Consider the following 18895-nt stretch of genomic DNA (forward strand, 5'->3'; position numbering starts at 1 on the left):
TGTCCTATACAGCCTTTAAATATTCTACTCTAGCACAACCGGCCTGGCTCAGTGATTGAGTGTTGACCTATGAACTAGGAGGTCAAGGTTTGATTCCCAGTCAGGGTACATTCTGGCTCAATCCCCAGTGAGGGGTGTGCAGGAGGCAGCAGATCAATGATTCTCATCATTGATGTTTCTATCTCTCTCTCTCCCCCTTCCTCTCTGAAGTCAATAAAAATATATTTTAAAATAAAAAATATTCAACTCTAAGGGGGACATTTCAGCTATTTAAACTCCTGCTTATTTGGTTATTAGTAGGAAGTGGGAGCAGATATACAAATGTGGGGAAAAAAAGAAAAAAAAGAAAGCAGACTTACCTTTGCTCAATTTTAAGTCTTGAAAGTAGCACAAACTTTATCTGTGTTGTCTACACAGAATCAATGGAAAAGACCCAAAGCTAACCTCAGGTGTATTTGTCTCCACTTCATGATAGCTGAGAGTCTCTGTCATGGACAGTGTTTCTTCCCCAGCTCCTTCCCAATAAACTATGCTGGCTAGACTTTGCTCCTGGCTCATAGGCCAGATCAGTTCTATCACAGCCTGTGCCAGCCCTGGCCATGAGTAATTGATTCTGAAACAATTTCCCATTTCTACTTCCTGGAAGTGTTAGGTCAATGTTATGGCCTGCCCCCAGACTATCATTTTCTATTATTTCATTATCCTAGCAACCACATATTGAAGGACAAACTCCTCTCACTCCCACCCCATAGTTGTTCTTTCTGCAATTCCAGGAAACAGGCCACTAGTGATGTATAATCTTCTCACCTAGAATGGCTTTCCACTGGTTTCTTATCTTTGTAATTTAAAATAGATGGCAGGTCCAAATCCCTAAAATCTGCTAATTCCAAATCACCACCCAAAGGTTAGTGGGCTTCTCCAACCACAAATTTCCGGGTACACATCTGCATAAGCAGTTTTCTCATCTAACTTACACATCTGCATCTCCTTCAGAGGGAAGTGTGGTAATGAGGTCTAAAAGGGTGTGTCAGTCCACACCTCACTGATTAGAATGATCTGAAGCTCCACTCTGTCTCAACTGCTCTTTCTTTAGACGGAATATGTTTTAGTAAACTTGAGGTCAGATGTGGAGAGCGGCTGCAGCGTTTGGACAGGTTCAAGCCTCGGACTGACGAGAGGGCACAGTCCTCTTGTGGCAAAGCCACATATAAGTCCCAGCTTGGAGGGCAAAGCCCTCCCAGCACAATTATAACCAAAGGCTATGGTTGTATATAAGCTTAACTTTATAGTCCAAACCTGTAGTCCTACGTAGTTGAGGGATGTGGGCTGGGGGAGGTGCAGCAAGTGCTGCCAAAACAAAGCTTGATAGAGTTCAAAGAATTGCAACAACAGGAAAGAAGTAGATTTGGAACTCACAAGAACATTGTAAACATCTTGACTACTCCCTTGTTTTGCTTTCTGTGATCTGACTATAAAATAAAGATTTGGCTTACAGGTTGTGTCACTGTCCTCATCCAGGCGCAGTGATCCACCTGGCCCCAACTATATTCTCTTGTCTGTTTTCTTTAATCCTTCACCGCCCTCCTCAGGTTCACCACTGGCTGTGCTGGATGCGGTTCAGTCAGAAAACCTGCTTTTCAATCCAGCTCCTACATCTATATGTTCTAATGAGACAAATCATCTCACAAAACTTGATTCTGAGTTTCCTTATCTATATCATGGGAAGGTGAAAAGGTCACATCTTTATGGGTTGTTAGGATAAAATAACATAACAGAAATATAAATAAAATAAAACGCTTGATACATAGCAAGTGAATTTCTGTTCCCTTCTCTACAACATAGGGTTCTAAGCCTTTGTTATTTACTCCAAGAGTAAGAACATGGACCCAAATCCCCTCAATACTATGCATGGGATGCATGGGAAGACCGAAGGGCTTTGAGAATTCTGGCTGAGAACAAGGAACATTCTAAAGAGATTTTGGCACCAACCTGCCGGTCGCTTGGTTAGATTGAGACAGTCTGCATGGTAAACTTTTGGGCAGCCTGGCTTCTTACAGGAGACGAGCTGGCCAGCATCCCCACAGCTGAAACACTCATCCTCTCGCTCCTTTGTGATTTCACCCTGGCTCCTTCGCTTCCCCTGTTGCTTCTTCTTGAATTTCTTTGACTTTTCTTCTGTGGCAATGGGTTGATTCTAGAGGTCAGATATTGAGCAGTCAGCATTCTGTCGACACATTAGTTGTATGATCTTGACCAGGTTAACTATTCTCTCTGAGCCTCAGTCTCTCCTCTGGGAAGAGACAGTCCTTATAGACTGTTGTATATGTAAGAGAAAATGCAGAAAAGGCACCTAACACATCACAGTGTTATAGTAAGGTACCTAGTAAGTGGTTGTATTAATTAACTTTTGTACCAACTACCCCTGCTACCTGATTGAAATTAAAGAGATACGTTCTTTTTGTTGACACACAGGCTGGTGTTAAAGGTCACCTTTTTCTAAGTTTTATTTTTAGATTAATTTCATAACTATGAAGACTTCTTTGTGTGTTTGTGTGTGCATACACATTTCTTAGTTTATTCACTAAACCTTCCCTGAGTACTTACTATGAGCCATGTGCTTGGAAGACACAAAAAATCTAGTTCATGGTCTTTGGCCTCAACAAGCTATGCATTTTTTATTTAAGTCAAATTATGTCCGCCACTCAAGACAGATCTTAGCACAGCAGGTCTCTGTGCTCCCATTTTTGGTCATCACACCTGGTGGTTTTCATAAGCTTCTGCTCTTGAATTTCTCTATTATTGATTCATGTGTGAAATGCTACCTTGACCTTAAGGATGCAGAAACTATCATTCCCAGTGCATGTAACATCATTAAATTTGGGTTAATTCAATTATATTTTAATTGTAATTCACTGGGATGTGAAGGAACAAGACCATTTAACCAAACCAACTAAACAAAATCCAACATAATATAAAAATAATTCTCCTTAATAAAATAATTACTGGATACTCTTTATCTTCATGTGTAACTGCTCAAACAGATTATTCTCTTTAGTTATGGGTTTCTATACTAATTTCAATTTTTTTAGTTCTTAATATTGACTTCATAATCCAAAATCCATCATGGAAATACCCAACTAGAGTCACTGTATAATCTACTATGTATCAAAATTAAACATAAATTTTCAGTGTGCTGTTACTTATGAGAGAGATATCTAGAAGTATCCAGATGTTCAACTATTATGGTCCACCCATTATATAAAAAATTTAACAGTCACTAAAAATGATGATTGAAAAGACTATGTAACAGCAAGGAGAGTTTTTTAATAATATTTAAGAAAAGTAGGTTGCGGACTTATAGATAATTCTTAACAGTTACAGAATTATAATTCAGTTAAAGAGCACATATAAAATACTAGGAACTCACAACAATGTTTATACTTTGTTACAATGATAAGATTAAGGATCTATGTTTACTGACAGTATATAATATAAGTAGCTTATTAGGAAATATGAGTAAGATCAGCTGAGACCAATAAAAATGTGGCAAATAACCCACTTAAAGATTCCCATTTACAGGCTTCTTAGTTAAAAAGGCATCCCTAGTTATAAGTCAGATTGTTTAAAACACTCCAACAATACTCAAAGATGCTCTCCTGTGTCACCAAACTGATCATCAGAATGCTTACTTAGCAAATTGCCATTGACCATGACAACTATTCTCTGTTATTATTTCAAAGAGACATCTTAAAATAAAGACTCAGCCCTGCCCTGGGTAGGGCGGGAGGACCACAACACTATTCCCGATGCAAATGTTTAGAAGGTACCTTTGGCCTTACACCCAAAAAGCCGCTGCAGTTTGGGGCTCCACATTTGCAAACAGTCTTTCCATTCCCAAGACATTCTAGGTTGTAGTTGAAGGTAAGTTCAGTGCCTGCATAAGAGACCATGAAAAGATTAATATCTATGGTATGAATTATGTTATTTCTGTATTAATTACAAAAAGTATATTGACTTCTAAGAGAAATTATTAATTTTTAAAAGAATAAAAAATTAGCCCAGCTGCTGTGGCTCAGTGGTTGAGTGTCAACTTATGAACCAAGACGTCATGGTTTGATTCCTAGTCAGGCACATTCCTGGGTTGTGGGCTCGATCCCCAGTGGGGGTGGGTGTGTGCAGCTGATCAACGATGCTCTCTCATCATTGATGTTTCTATCTCTCTATCCCTCTCCTATCCTCTCTGAAATCAATAAAAATACATTAAAAATTAACTACAAATCCCACTATATTAATAAAATATTAATAAATTCTAATCCTGTAACATTATTAATCATCTAATACAACTTAATAAGAGAAAAACTTAAATGGCTTAACAAGTAATATTTAAACTAACTTATACTATAGAAGTGTTAATATCCGAAGTTGGTTTTTTAAATTTGTTTTCTAACCATTCAGTTCCAAAATACTAGTGTATTAATTTATTACCAAAAACAAACAGACAACTTACATTGATGTGCCAGGCATTGAGAATGCAGGTATGAAGAAAACCTGTTTGTGCCAAGGTAAGCACCTGGCAGCACTCAAGGGAAAGACATCTCAGTATAGAACAATATGAGAGAACTCTAGACCACAGACCTAAAGTCCTGGCCTTACATCCCACTTACACCATGATCTGAGTGATTTGGGCCCTGAGTATATCCATTAAATGGAGAAATAGCAACCTCACACAGGCTTGTTGAGAGAATATCGCATAATACACATAGCAATAATTTGTAAACCTTTAAAAAGAGATGTACAAATAGATTTTAAGGTAGTAAAAGGCTCCTTTCTGTTGTGCATGTCATCAAAACCAAGAAAGCAAATAAAACACACCCAAACTCCAAACACATTAGCAAAGGCCTAACAAATACAAGAATTTTATATATGTACTAGAGGCCCAGTGCACAAAAATCTGTGCACTCGGGGGGGAGGAGGGGTGCCCTCAGCCCGGCCTGTGCCCTCTCCCAGTCTGGGACTCCTCGGGAGATAACGATCTGCTGGCTTAGGCCTGCTCCCGGGTGGCAGAGGGCAGGCCCAATCCCTGGGTGCAGCTCCTGGTCGGGCTCAGAGCAGGGCCGATTGGGGAGTTGGGGCGCCGCCCCCTGTCATGCACAGAGCAGGGCGGATCGGGAGGTTGCAATGCCACCCTCAGTCATGCTCAGGGTAAGGCCGATTGGGGGGTTGGGGCACCGCCCCCTGTCACACTCAAGGCAGGGTCGATGGGGAGGCTGCGGCACCACCCCCTGTCATGCATAGAGCAGGGCCAATCAGGGGGTTGGGGCGCTGCCCCCTGTCACTCACAGAGCAGGGCCCATCAGGGGGGTTGGCTCCGTACCCTGTCATGCACACAGCAGGGTCGATCAGGGGGTTGGGGAGCTCCCCCTGTCATGCACAGAGCAGGGCCGATCAGGGGGTTGAGGAGCTCCCCCGTCACTCACAGAGTAGGGCCGATAGGGGAGTTGGGGCACCGCCCCCTGCCACACACAGAGCAGGGCGCATCAGGGGGTTGGGGCGCCGCACCCTGTCACACTCAGGGCAGGGCCGATGGGGAGATTATGGCTCTACACTGTCACACACAGAGCAGGGCCTGTGGGGGTGGGTGGGGGGGTTGGGGCGCCGCACCCTGTCACACACAGAGCCACAGGGCGATCAGGGGGTTGGGGAGCTCCCCCCTATCAGGCACAGAGCAGGGCCAATCAGGGGGTTGGGGCACCTTCCCCTGTCACGAACAGAGCAGGGCGGATAGGGAGGTTGTGGCCCCACCCCGTCACACAGAGCCGCAGGGCGATCAGAGGGTTTGGGCGCTGCCCCCTGTCACGCTGATCCCAGTGCCGGGAGGCCTCGCAGCTCTGCTGATCCCAGTGCTGGGAGGAATATTACCCTTTTACTATATAGTGTAGAGGCCTGGTGCACATGTGGGGGCTGGCTGGTTTGCCCTGGAGGGTGTCCTGGATCAGGGTGGGGGTCCCCACTGGGGTGCCTGGCCAGCCTGGATAAGGGGATGATGGCTGTTTGCAGCTGGTCACACACCCTTCCGGGTGGGGGTCCCCACTGGGGTGCCTGGCCAGTCTGGGTGAGGGGCTGAGGGCTGTTTTCAGGCTGGCGGGTGACTGAAGCTCCCAACTGCTCCTTTTTTCCTTTTTTCTTTTTTATTCCGGGTCAGCTTTAGCTCTGAGGCTTGGCTCCAGTTCTGAGGCCTCTGCTACTGAAAGCAGGTATCTGGTTTGTTTGGGTTCTATAATCGAAACACTGTTTCAACTCCAGCTCTGAGATCCCGGCTGGCTGAAAGCAGGTTTCTGGGGTTTTGTTTAGCTTCTATATTTGTAACAATGTTTCAAACTGCAAGCTCAGAGGTTGGCAAGGCAGGCGGGGAACGCTGGAGTCCTCCGTCACTGAAGCAAGCAAGCCTCATGTTCGCTTCAAGCTGCCTGGCTGCCAGCTGCCATCTTGGCTGGAAGTTAATTTGCATATCGCCCTGATTAGCCAATGGGAAGGGTAGCGGAGGTACGGCTAATTACCATGTTTCTCTTTTATTAGATAGGATACCAAGAGGTTGTCTCTGGGCAGGGGTAATGGCTTAGATGACTATCATTCAGTCAAAATTCTCAAATCTTAAATTTCACATTGCAGACTGACTCATCTACCAGTCAGTCTAATCAATACAGTTTTTCATTTAATATTAGAAATAGATTATTTATTTGCAGCTAGCTTTTTAAGCAGCTGGCTTATATTTAGGGGTACAAAATGGTCTGAATACTAAAACCACTCATAGCCTGGTGAAAGCCTCACAATGCAAGGAACCTGCAGGAACTGAGATTGACCAAGGTATCAACAGAGTCATGTTTCCCTTCTCACACCCACTGTGAATTTACTGGACTAAATAATGGGTAATTCTATCACACTATTCTTATTAAACGATTTAAAAGTATATAACTCAATTTTCATAAATTTTATGTGCTTATAATGCAACTCAACGCTTATACATAAGTATAAGATAAGCAAAATCCTTGAAATAATCTGCTCATTCAGCATCCACTGTGTGAACATAAGCACGTAAGTGGATAAATCAGAATGTATCAGTGCACATAAAGGAAAGTTTATAACATTCTAGAAGAGTCCAACATACAATAATCCTTGAGAGGTCTGAACTCATTGGGGATGGCGAAGGGAGTATATCACACACATGGGAGGCAGAAAATAAAAGGTATGTGAAGAGCTCAAGAAGTTGGATGAGTAAGGAGACGAGTAGGCTGAAAAATTCTAATTCCATTTGCCAAGGCTGCAGTTCCTTAAGCACTCTTCATGGCACTGAGCACATTCTGTCTCATTTTCCCATCACACCCATACAGACTGGAAGTTAAGTGAGGACAAGAAAATCTATGAATTGCCACACATGCTACCTGGGCTGATAGAGGAGAAGAGAGAAGAGGAAATTTGTAGCTAGATATGGCAGAGGAAACCATCCCCATGGAGACTAAAGTTCTGAGTACAAAGGTGGTAGAGAAAGCAGTCAGGTCAGATATAAGAACTAAAGTCATATAACTGAGTAACATCTGAGTAATTAATACAGAGGAACCATACCCACCCTCCCCCATCCTGGGGTGGTTAGAGAGAAAAATGAAGAAAAGAATGAGAGAGGAGTGAAACCCAAATATCCAAGTAACATAGGTATGATACCACATACTTTATAGAACCTTTGCAAAGATTATATTAGGTAACATGCTTGGAACAGTATCTGGCATCTGAAAAATGGTAGCTGTTATTGTATTCACTTTATAATTCCAGTTACAAAGTAGCAATTTATCCAATTTATTCTGAAGCCATCTATTCAAAAAACTTGATACAAGTCATCATTTTAAAAAGCAGCATCACAGAGCAGAGCACAGTGCACAGTGACAATTGAGTTTGTTACCTTCCTCAGTTAATACTTTAAGTGTGCAACACAGGAGAAAAGAACTAATGGCTGAGTTTTTGAAATATGAAACTTGTCAGAACCTTTAAAATTCTGAAAAGCCAAAACAACTCCTAGGCAGTGTATTTAAATTACAGAGAAAAGCATATTTGGTTTTTGGGTTTTTTTGCGGGGGGGGGGGCTTGCGCAGTACGGGGATGGGGACGACTGTGAAAGGGGTGGTAAGAAAGGAGCCATGGATTGCTGGTGCTTTCTAAGGCAGACCAATCTATAATAATTAATAATAAAAGTGTAATATGCTAATTAGGCTGGACAACCTTCTGGACAAAGTTGGGGCTGCAAGGGAAGCCCAGGTCCTGGGTGCCTGCTGGTGGATGGAGGAAAGCCAGGGTCCCAGGTGCCAGAGTGAAGCTGGTGCCAGCAGCCAGGGGAAGGAAGGCCTACTCTTGCATGAATTTCGTGCATTGAGCCTCTAGTTTTCATATAAAAGGTTTGGAAATTTATGCTTTTAAAATCATTCATACACAAAGCTTGAAGACACTATGTAAAATGAAATGAGTCAGTCACAAAAAAAGAACAAATCCTATATAATTCCCCTTATATGAGGTTATTACATAGCAGTCAAATCCAGAGACAGAAAGTGGAAATGGTGGTTGCTAGGGGAGGGGAGAATGGAGAGTTAATGTTTAATGGGTACAGAATTTCACTTGGAGAAAATGACGAGTTATGAAGATGGATGGTGGTGATGATTGTACAACAGTGTCAATGGATTTAATGCCACTTAAAAATGGTAAATTTTATGTTATGTATATTTTATCATACCTCCACCAACAAAAAAAATCCATGCCAAGTACCACCTGGAAAATCTTTTACATATATCCTCAGGAGTTTGCAAACCTCATTTTAGATCATAGGACATATGGGATTTTAAGATGATAAAACCTGAAATTCCGTTCTAAGCTCCATAATTCTTAGGTGATTCTTACCTGCTTTAATGTCACTCAGGGCAAAAAGGCCAACACGGGTATCTCCATTCACAGACCACTTCTGTGTTTCACAGTTGGGCTGGCAGCAGTGATTCATGAACCGAGCATAGTTTCCTTTGGGACCAGCATCAATGATCCGATCCTAGAATTCAACGGATACTGCTCATTACTTTCTGAGAATTTTAACATACTAGAGGTTCCTATGCATAGTTTGAATCTCCCAGAAGGGTGATTCTTTTTTAAAATACATATATTTTTATTGATTTCAGAGAGGAAGGGAGAGGGAGGAGAGATAGAAACATCAATGATGAGAGAAACTCACTGATCAACTGCCTCCAGCATGCCCCCTACTGGGGATGGAGCCTGCAACCCAGTCATGTGCCCTGACCAGGAATCAAACCCTGACCTCCTGGTTCACAGGTTGACGCTCACCCAGAGCCATTCCAGCCTTCAGAAGAGTGATTCTTAAAGTGTACTTGTTGGATCAGCATAACTATCTGGGAATTTGTAGAAACTATGAGGTGAGGCCCAGCAATCTGTGCTATAATAAGCCTGTTAGGTGATTCTGATAATATGCTGAAGTTGAGGACCTAAAAGAAGAAGATTGCCCCATCCACTAAATTAGGTAGTCCATCAGAAATCACCTAACGAGACTCTAATACTGATATTGAGACCCATTTCAAACAAAGATGAGAACACCTGGAGGTGAGGATCTCACAAACCATAAGGATACAACTTGATAAAAATGAAATGTTCATGAAGTTTCACACCAGGAAAGAATCCTATGTGGAAGACAGGGGTTGGGGGGGAGGGGGGCTAGTAGAACCTAATATTCAGGTACAAAGAGGAAGCTCAGATACACATAAAATAAATACATTATAATGCTAGCATTAGGAATAGTTCCAAATATAATTCTAGGCACCGATGAAATGAAACTCATCAGAAAATTCCTATAATTGAAAAGCTGACTTTTGTTCATAAGCTGAATTCCACTGTCAATTTATATGGCCTCAATGCTCTAATTAAATAGCAACAAATCAGTTTCTCAATCTGTAAAATAAAAGAATTATTATTTAACCTTTCTGGCTTCAAGTTTTAATTCTACAGGAAAAATACTAACAGATATAGTCCCCAACTTATACTGCATAGCTAAAATAATGGGTAAAAGCAGTGTTGCGTTTGGCCATGGATGTATAGCCAAAAAGGAGTAAGCTTACCTACTTTAGAACCCTCATCAACCCTGGCCATGGGGAAAGACACTATTTTAGGTAGTGTATGCCTACAAACACTATGGCTAAGACAACACTAATTTCACAAACCATTACTTACTTTGTCAAGGGTGAGCATATAGAAATTAGTGATATCGTGTTCTTGGGCATAACGGATTCGAGCTCTGCATTCTTCTTCATCTATTAGCTCACCCACATACTCATTCACAAATTCACCCTAGAACAAGAAAGAGCTCTTGACTTAATGGCAAAAAACATAACTGTATTTACAAATACACTTTACTTTTATTTATTTATTTTTTTATTGATCCTCACCTGAGGATATTTTCCATTGATTTTTTTTTTTGAAAGAGAGTGGAAGGGAGGAAGGGGGAGACGAAGAGAGAGAGAGAGAGAGAGAGAGAGAGAGAGAGAGAGACAGAGAGAGAGAGAGAGACAGAGAGAGACAGAGAGAGAGACAGAGAGAGACACCCTTTGTTGTGTGCACCGAAGCTCTAACTACTGAACGCACGGGCCAGGGTCAAGTACACCTTATTTTTAAAAAAATAATGAAAATAATATTCATTATTCTCCACAAATTCTCCAAAGCAATTCATGTGTATGTAACTAGTCACTTAACAAAGGTTTATTCAAGAAACTAATAAATATGATGCTTCAACTATCTGATATTAAAAGAAATAGATAGTCGATCCCCCTTTACCTGCCCAAATACTTTAGTTAAGTCAGTTTCCCTAATATAGGAAGGTTCCTTTTTCTTAGAACATGCCCTGCTGCCCTTCCCCATTTCACACCACTGTTCCCCTGACTTAATTACTACAGTCACACTGGCTCTCACTCATGCTGTCTTCTCTATACGCAATGCCTTAACACTCAGCTGACCTAAACCAATAAGTACTAACTTTCCAAGTCTCAACTTAAAATATTTTCAAAGACAAGCAAGTTTCAGGACTTTTGCCACATGCCTCCAGAAACCTTTCTGCTTCTACCCTGGGTGATGATTTCTGCAATGTCTCTCCCCCTCTGGAATGTAGACTTTTTTTTTTTTTTTAAATATATTTTATTGATTTTTTACAGAGAGGAAGGGAGAGGGATAGAGAGTTAGAAACATCGATGAGAGAGAAACATCGATCAGCTGCCTCCTGCACACTCCCCACTGGGAATATGCCCGCAACCAAGGTACATGCCCTTGACCGGAATCGAACCTGGGACCCTTGAGTCCGCAGGCCGATGCTCTATCCACTGAGCCAAACCGGTGAGGGCTGGAATGTAGACTTTATGAAAGCCTGGAACATGTCTCCTTTGTTGATCACTGCATCCTCAGCACAATGCCTTAGCAAATGACTAAACAGGTCAACCGAGATTAATTTCCTTTCTTAGAGACAAATTCAGTCAAATTCTTTAGAAAGTGTAATCAGAATAAGATTTATTTTATTAAAATGTCAAATAACATTTATTCTACACAAAAACTATACAATTTATTGTCTATTTATTAGAAACTTGCTGGTCCTTCCAAGTTTGAAGATATTTCATTTTCATTAGAAAAGGTGCAATCATCTTTTCCTTTGTGTTCTATGAACCCAAACCTATTTTCCCTCAGTAAAAATACACTTAACTTTATTAGTAAGTGATCTACACCTCTAAATGATGTGCTCACTATCCTCTCTTAACTTACAGGTGATAAGATTTTCAGAAAGAAAAAAAGCAAATAAGGCCATAATATTTCTGAATTTCCCTTGTTTTTTCAACCTCACACACAATGAACATTATCAATACTAAGGACGTTACAGATAAAGAACACCTATTCTTAGGCCTCTAAACTCTAGAACAGGGGTGGGCAAACTTTTTGACTCGAGGGCCACAATGGGTTCTTAAACTGGACCGGAGGGCCGGAACAAAAGCATGGATGGAGTGTTTGTGTGAACTAATATAAATTCAAAGTAAACATCATTACATAAAAGGGTACGGTCTTTTTTTTTTAGTTTTATTCATTTCAAACGGCCGGATCCGGCCCGCGGGCCGTAGTTTGCCCACGGCTGCTCTAGAAGGATATGTTTTGCACGAATAATAACAAGGTTTATCCCTACACTATGTTATTTTCCTCTATGATCAATTTTCTCATAGTCATCAAGAAGAATTAATCATATTAAGCAATTAATGAGAAAAAAATGGAAAATTAAGAAGTTTTCTTCACCTTTTTAATATCGGTTTTTGTTCGAAGACCCCAGCCCCTCTGTAATGTGCGAAAAATCTCCACCTCTGGGTACTGGCGCTTAGTAAAGCACTGGTTTTGGCAGCGCCCGCCGGCAGGACATACTGTAGGGTGGCACTCATAAAGCAGCATGCGGTTGATGCACTCAGAGTCTATCCCACAGGGGTTATCATCAGTAGCTTTACAGTTGCAACGGGGAATTTCAGACAAGTCTGCAGTGAAGATCTGTACCCGGCCAATAGGACGGTTCACCTGGCAAAGAAACACATACTATACATAGTACATCAGACAAGTCAACACAAGACAATTCGGGACCTATAAAAGGGAGATTTCTTTTCCTTAAAGTTGCATGTCACATTTCATATGATTTTGAAGCATCAAGATTTAGCAGCATTATTCACAGCTAAAATATGGAAGCAAACCAAATGTCCATTGACAGACGAATAGATAAGCAAAATGTGGTACAAATAATGGAATATTATTCAGCCTAAAAAGGAAGAAAATTCTGAAACATGCTGTAACATGGATGAACCTGGAAGATATTATGTTACATGAAGCAAGCCAGTCAGAAAAAGACAAATACTGTATGATTCCACTTAAATAATGTACTCCGAGAATCAAAATTAGAGACAAAAAGAAGTAGCTGCTAAAGGCCAAGAGGAGAGAATGAGAGTTATTGTTTAATGGGTAGAGTTTCATTTTTACAAAATAAAAAATGTTCTAGAGGTGAATGCTGGCCATAAGTACAAATAATATGAATGCATTTGTTGAACTCTTAAATATGGTTAAGATAGTAAATTTTGTTACCGGTATTTTACCACAATAAAAAATTTGGAGGAAATAAAGATTTAGGCAGTTTGACGGACAATAAGCCTTATGTAACATACAAAATATAAACTCCACAAAATTTTTTTTTAAAAATATATTTTATTGATTTTTTACAGAGAGGAAAGGAGAGGGATAGAGAGCCAGAAACATCAATGAGAGAGAAACTGATCAGCTGCCTCCTGCACGCCCCCCACTGGGGATGTGCCTGCAACCAAGGTACGTGCCCTTGACAGGAATCGAACCCGGGACCCTTGAGTCCGCAGGCCGACGCTCTATTCACTGAGCCAAACCGGTTCTGGCAAAATATAAACTCCACAAAATTTTTAAGTCATTTTAAAAAAAATGTTTTTAGCCCTAGCTGGTTTGTCTCAGTGGATAGAGCGTCCGCCTATGGACTGAAGGGTTCCAGGTTTAATTCCAGTCAAGGGCACATGCCTGGGTTAGGCTCAGTCCCCAGTAGGGGGCGTGCAGGAGGCAGCCAATCGATGATTCTCTCTCATCATTGATGTTTCCATCTCTCTCTCCCTCTCCCTTCCTCTCTGAAATAAAAATATATATATATATAATTAAAAAATTAAAATAAAAAAAATTTTAAAATGTTTTAATTGATTTTTTAGAGAGAGAGGAAGGGAGAGGGAGAGAGAGATAGAAACATTGATGAAAGAGAAACATCATTGATTAGCTGCCTCCTGCACACCCCCCCCCCAAAGGAGATCGAGCTCGCAACCCAGGCATGTGCCCTGATCGGGAATCTAACTGGTGGCCTCTTGATTCCTGGGTCGACTGATGCTCAACTGCTAAGCTACACCAGCCGGGCTGTCGTTTTAATAGAATCATAATTTCAAAGCTGACAGGCCAAGTAAATTGTAACTAGTTTTTGCTATTGCCACGTGGTGGTGCCACTTTAGCTGCTATATAATAAATTGCCACTCTTAAGTGGCATGAAAGTATCTGGGTAATATTGAGGTTCCTATATGTAAATTGCAATTCCTATATGTGAATATTTTACTATCATAATTTGAAATCTCTTTAATAGACAATAATGTCACCCATGCATTTTATTCAGTAGTGGTGCTAGTAATGAAAAATCCAGTGAAAATCCAGCGTGATAAAACATAAAGGTCAAATAGCTGCCGTGACACTGAAGCCACTAGTTTTTACAAATACTAGCAACAATGTTTAGAAAAAAATAGTCATTTCATAATAAGGATGGATTTGTACACTATGAGTCTCCCCTAGTTAGTATTACTTAACTTGGGAACAATCAAATTTCAGAAACCCATTCCATACATAAAACTTGACTATTTAGGAACTGCATGATTTTGATAAATTATTTTACTTGCAAGACATACTTTGCCAGACTTGTGAGAATAAATACATGCAACCTGGCTGGAAAGTTCAGTTGGCTAGAGTGTCATCCTGATACACTAAGGTTGCAGGTTTGATTCCCAGGCAGGGCATATACAAGCATCAACCAATAAAGGTATGAATGGGTGGAACAACAAATCGATGTTTCTCTCTCTCTTCCTCCCTTCTTCTCCCTTTAAAATCAATAAATAAAAGAAAAAATTTATATGTAAAGGTTCGAGTACAGAGCCTAGCAGCCTTTATACATGGTAGGTATTAGATTACCAATTCTAATCAATCTGAAATTACTATAATTATCAATTATTTCCATCCTCTAAATTCTCAAATGGTTTCATTTCTAACACTATATTGTGAGCCTTCTATTCTTTAACAATATTATAAAGTCTACAATCTGTACAAATATATTGTCCTCAATCCAGTTCTCTGTAACAACTTAAAAGGACAAACATCTCACTGCCAGATTCTTCAAAATACTGGTAAAAACTGTAAACCTCATTAAAACTCTTAACATATGCAAACGGGAACCACAAACCTAGTAAATCAACCTCTATATAGGAATAGAAGAGAAGGGCTGAGCTTAATCACATGAGACTCCAGGTCCTACATAGGGCATTTGAACATTCACCTGAATCAAGGAATCTTTACCTGACACAACTCCCTCAAAAAAAGTTTCACCCTCCTCTAGCTGGTTTATCTCAGTGGATAGAGCGTCAGCCTGCAGACTGAAGGGTCCCAGGTTCCATTCCGGCCAAGGGCACATGCCAGGGTTGTGGGCTCAATACCCAGTAGGGGGCGTGCAAGAGGCAGCTGATCAATGATTCTTTCTCATCACTGACATTTCCATCTCTTTCCCTCTCCTTTCCTCTCTGAAATCAATAAAAATATTTTTTAAAAAAAGTTTCACCCTAAAGGTATGTTTAGAATTCAGTGCTTGCCAACCAGTGGTCCGTGAGGTCCGAAAGGTTGGAGACCACTGGTTTAGATAATTTTTCTTTTTAGAAATATATTTTATTGATTTCAGAGAGGAAGGGAGAGGGAGAGATAGAAATATCAATGATGAGAGAACCATTGATTGGCTACCTCCTGCATGACCCCTACTGGGGATCAAGCCTGAAATCCAGGCACGTGTCCTGATAGGGAATCAAACTGTGACCTCCTGGTTCATCGGTGGACACTCAACCACTGAACCACACCAGCAGGCCAATAATTCTTTCTTGCCATCTGGTCTAACCTCTAACCTATGACCAATCCCAAGTAAGTTTTTTTTCTTTTTTTAAAAAATATATTTTATTGATTTTTACAGAGAGGAAGGGAGAGGGATAGAGAGTTAGAAACATCGATGAGAGAGAAACACAGATCAGCTGCCTCCTGCACACTCCCCACTGGGGATGTGCCCGCAACCAAGGTACATGCCCCTGACCAGAATCGAACCTGGGACCCTTGAGTCCGCAGGCCGATGCTCTGAGCCAAACCGGTTAGGGCCCAAGTAAGTTTCTTAACATAAAGCAAAAAACAAAACAAAATAACAAATAACCAAAATCAAACAAAACACACATACATGATTTTAAAGTAAGAACAAAGATATGTAATTGAAGGTAAACATTCATCCTAGAAGAGGCGTCAACACACCTTTTTGTAAAGGACCAGACAGTAAATATTTTAGCATTTGCAGGCCCTAGACCTCTAGTGAATGTAGCTCAACTCTACCACATAGCACAGAAACAGTAATAGACAATATGTAAATGAACATGCATGACTGTGTGCCAATAAAACTTTATTTATGGATACTAATATTTGAATTTCATATAATCTTCATGTGTCAGGAAATATTTTACTTTTTTTCCAACCATACTAGGCCAGATTTGCTCCATGGACATAGTTTGCCAACCCCCATTCTAAATCCTTTTCCTGGAAATACATTTGTTTAAAAAAAAAATTAATGCATCGACCTCTAAATTCTGCGATTAGATCACTCATGGGGAGCTGCTCCCTCAACAGCCAGGCTCCATATGGTTGATGCGCTCCTCTGAAATGCCTATCTTGCTGTTATTTGACATCTATGACTGTGAGAACTTGATTACTTTCCCTTTTTTTGAGGCCTAACTACATCAGTGTTATGTCTTCATGCACAGTAACTCCATTTAACTCTCAATATACCACCAGGGTCCAATCCACTTGGACCCAATTTTAGGTTTTGAGGGTTGTTTTCCCCAGCAGATCTATTTGTAAAGGTTGATATTTTATGACTTTTATTCTTTCTTAGAGGTTTACCAAAGATCAAAAAGAAAATTTACTTATTAAAAAAGGAATAGCGCCGAAACTGGTTTAGCTCAGTGGATAGAGCATCAGCCTGCGGACTGAAGGGTTCCGGGTTCAATTTCGGTCAGGGGCATGTACCTGGGTTGCGGGCACATTCCCGGTGGGAGATGTGCAGAGGGCAGCTGATCGATGTTTCTCTCTCATCGATGTTTCTAACTCTCTGTCTCTCTCCCTTCCTCTCTGTAAGAAATCAATAAAATATATTAAAAAAAAAAAAAAAAAAAAAAGGAATAGCCCAGCTGGTGTGGCTCAGTGGTTGAGCATCAACCCATGTACCAAGAGGTCACCTGTTCAATTCCCGGTCAAGGCACATACCCGGGTTGCAGGCTTGATCTCCAATCCCTGGTGAGAAGTGTGCAGGAGGCAGGCAGCCAACTGATGTTCTCTCTATTCAATGTTTCTCTCTATCTCTCTAAAAAAATTTTTTAAATAAAAAGGAATAAAACTCATTCTATTTTGCAACTACTATCATCTTTCCAGAGAGCATAAAAGACTAGATATAACATTTTTCTAGTCTGTTTATAGTTGCTAGATTTAGCAAATAAAAACCCAGGTCATCCAATTATATCTGAATTTCAGATCATCAACAAATAGTTCTTTAGTTTAAGTAGTTCCCAAAGAATATTTGCGCCCTACTTCAATACACTAGACTCCAAAGATGGTGGTGAAATTGATTTTTAAGTGAAATCTCAGACTATAAGACTTGAGAAACTCAAAACCAATGAGTACAAAAACAATGCATTTAATGACAAAAAAAAGAAATATGGTATCCAGACATGACATCATCATAAATATTTTGCAAGAACCTGGGCAATCTTGTTTTGTTAATAGTATTTCTCTCATGTTTTCTGATATTTGAGCACCAAAACTAACTTGATTAAAAGGTTTTTAAAAAGGTTTAACGTACTTAACTAAAATGTTTAATAAATTTATTATTTACTATTCCTGTATCATTACTCCTGTAAAATATTCATGAAAATGACTTTAAGTTATAAAAAATACAAAGGGTTCACTGGACCCAGATAATAAATGGTGATGATGCTTTTGCCAGGTACACTGAGGGTTAGATATTCCTAACACAAGTTCTCCTGACGTTGGGCATCCTAGTCATCCTGGTCACCTAAATCTTTAATATTACCAAGAAGACTTACCTATGTGTATTATCCACACTATCTCAGGGCCATTTATGATTTTTTATCACAGCTCTTTGGTCCCTTTCAAACTGCAAGATGTTAACTGTGAACAGAATCTAATCCAATCTACTACATGAGAAGACTTTCCAAGTAAACAGAGATTGTATCAACATACAACTGGTTTTATAAAGTTCACACAATTGCTAGGAATGTGCTTTGGTACTTTTTTGTTATCTTCTTTCAAGCTCTTATCTGTACCTAAAAGCCACTATATAGGCTTGTGCTTCCAATTCTTGTCATGAATAGAGTAGGAAGAGGGCAATCTATAAGGGTCTTTCTCTCTTTCAGATGGGGTCTCCTGAAGTCTTTTCTCACCTTTATATGTTTATAAGGCGGTGGTTTCTTATCGTTCTTTCGGTCTTCCTGCAGCTGTCTTAGTTCTTTTTGGGCCTTTAACTCCTCAAACCTTGCTGCAGCTTCCTGAAGAGCTAAGAAAACACAATAGTACAAGTCACTAAGCCTGTGAATGGAGTTGTTTCACCTCCCTGCACCCCCTTTTAAATAGGAGAAAAATTCATGTTTTAGGCAAAAATCACCAACACTATAAAGAAAACTAAAGTATATATGACTTCTACTTTCAGTAAGTTATAATCCCCAGGGTATTCAGATACAGCATTAAGACAAAACATAATCCATCACTAAATGGTACAATACAGACTACCAGCTTCAGAGAAAATTTTAAAACAACAACAAAAAAGTCAAATGATTTGAAAAAGGCCATGTATATCATCTATAGACTGCATCTGCTTAGAACAGTCACAGCCTTTAGGCCTAATTCTTTCCTCAGTCCTAACCTCCTATTCCAGAAACAT

At 40.3% G+C, this 18895-nt stretch overlaps 1 protein-coding gene across 1 annotated transcript in view; it reads right to left on the reverse strand.

The window, feature by feature from the left end:
- NSD1 (nuclear receptor binding SET domain protein 1) overlaps window positions 1-18895 on the reverse strand; it is a 146343-nt gene that overhangs the window by 4557 nt on the left and 122891 nt on the right. The window contains exons 17-22 of the mRNA XM_081091701.1: window positions 18399-18511; window positions 12358-12627; window positions 10267-10383; window positions 8938-9079; window positions 3828-3934; window positions 1990-2194 (exon numbers count right to left, since the gene is read on the reverse strand). Coding sequence (XP_080947827.1) covers window positions 1990-2194; window positions 3828-3934; window positions 8938-9079; window positions 10267-10383; window positions 12358-12627; window positions 18399-18511 — 954 coding nt within the window. The remainder of the gene's footprint in view (window positions 1-1989; window positions 2195-3827; window positions 3935-8937; window positions 9080-10266; window positions 10384-12357; window positions 12628-18398; window positions 18512-18895) is intronic.

The sequence above is a fragment of the Myotis nattereri genome (assembly GCF_964212035.1).
Source record: "Myotis nattereri genome assembly, chromosome: 5".
Classification (NCBI taxonomy): Eukaryota; Metazoa; Chordata; class Mammalia; order Chiroptera; family Vespertilionidae; genus Myotis; species Myotis nattereri.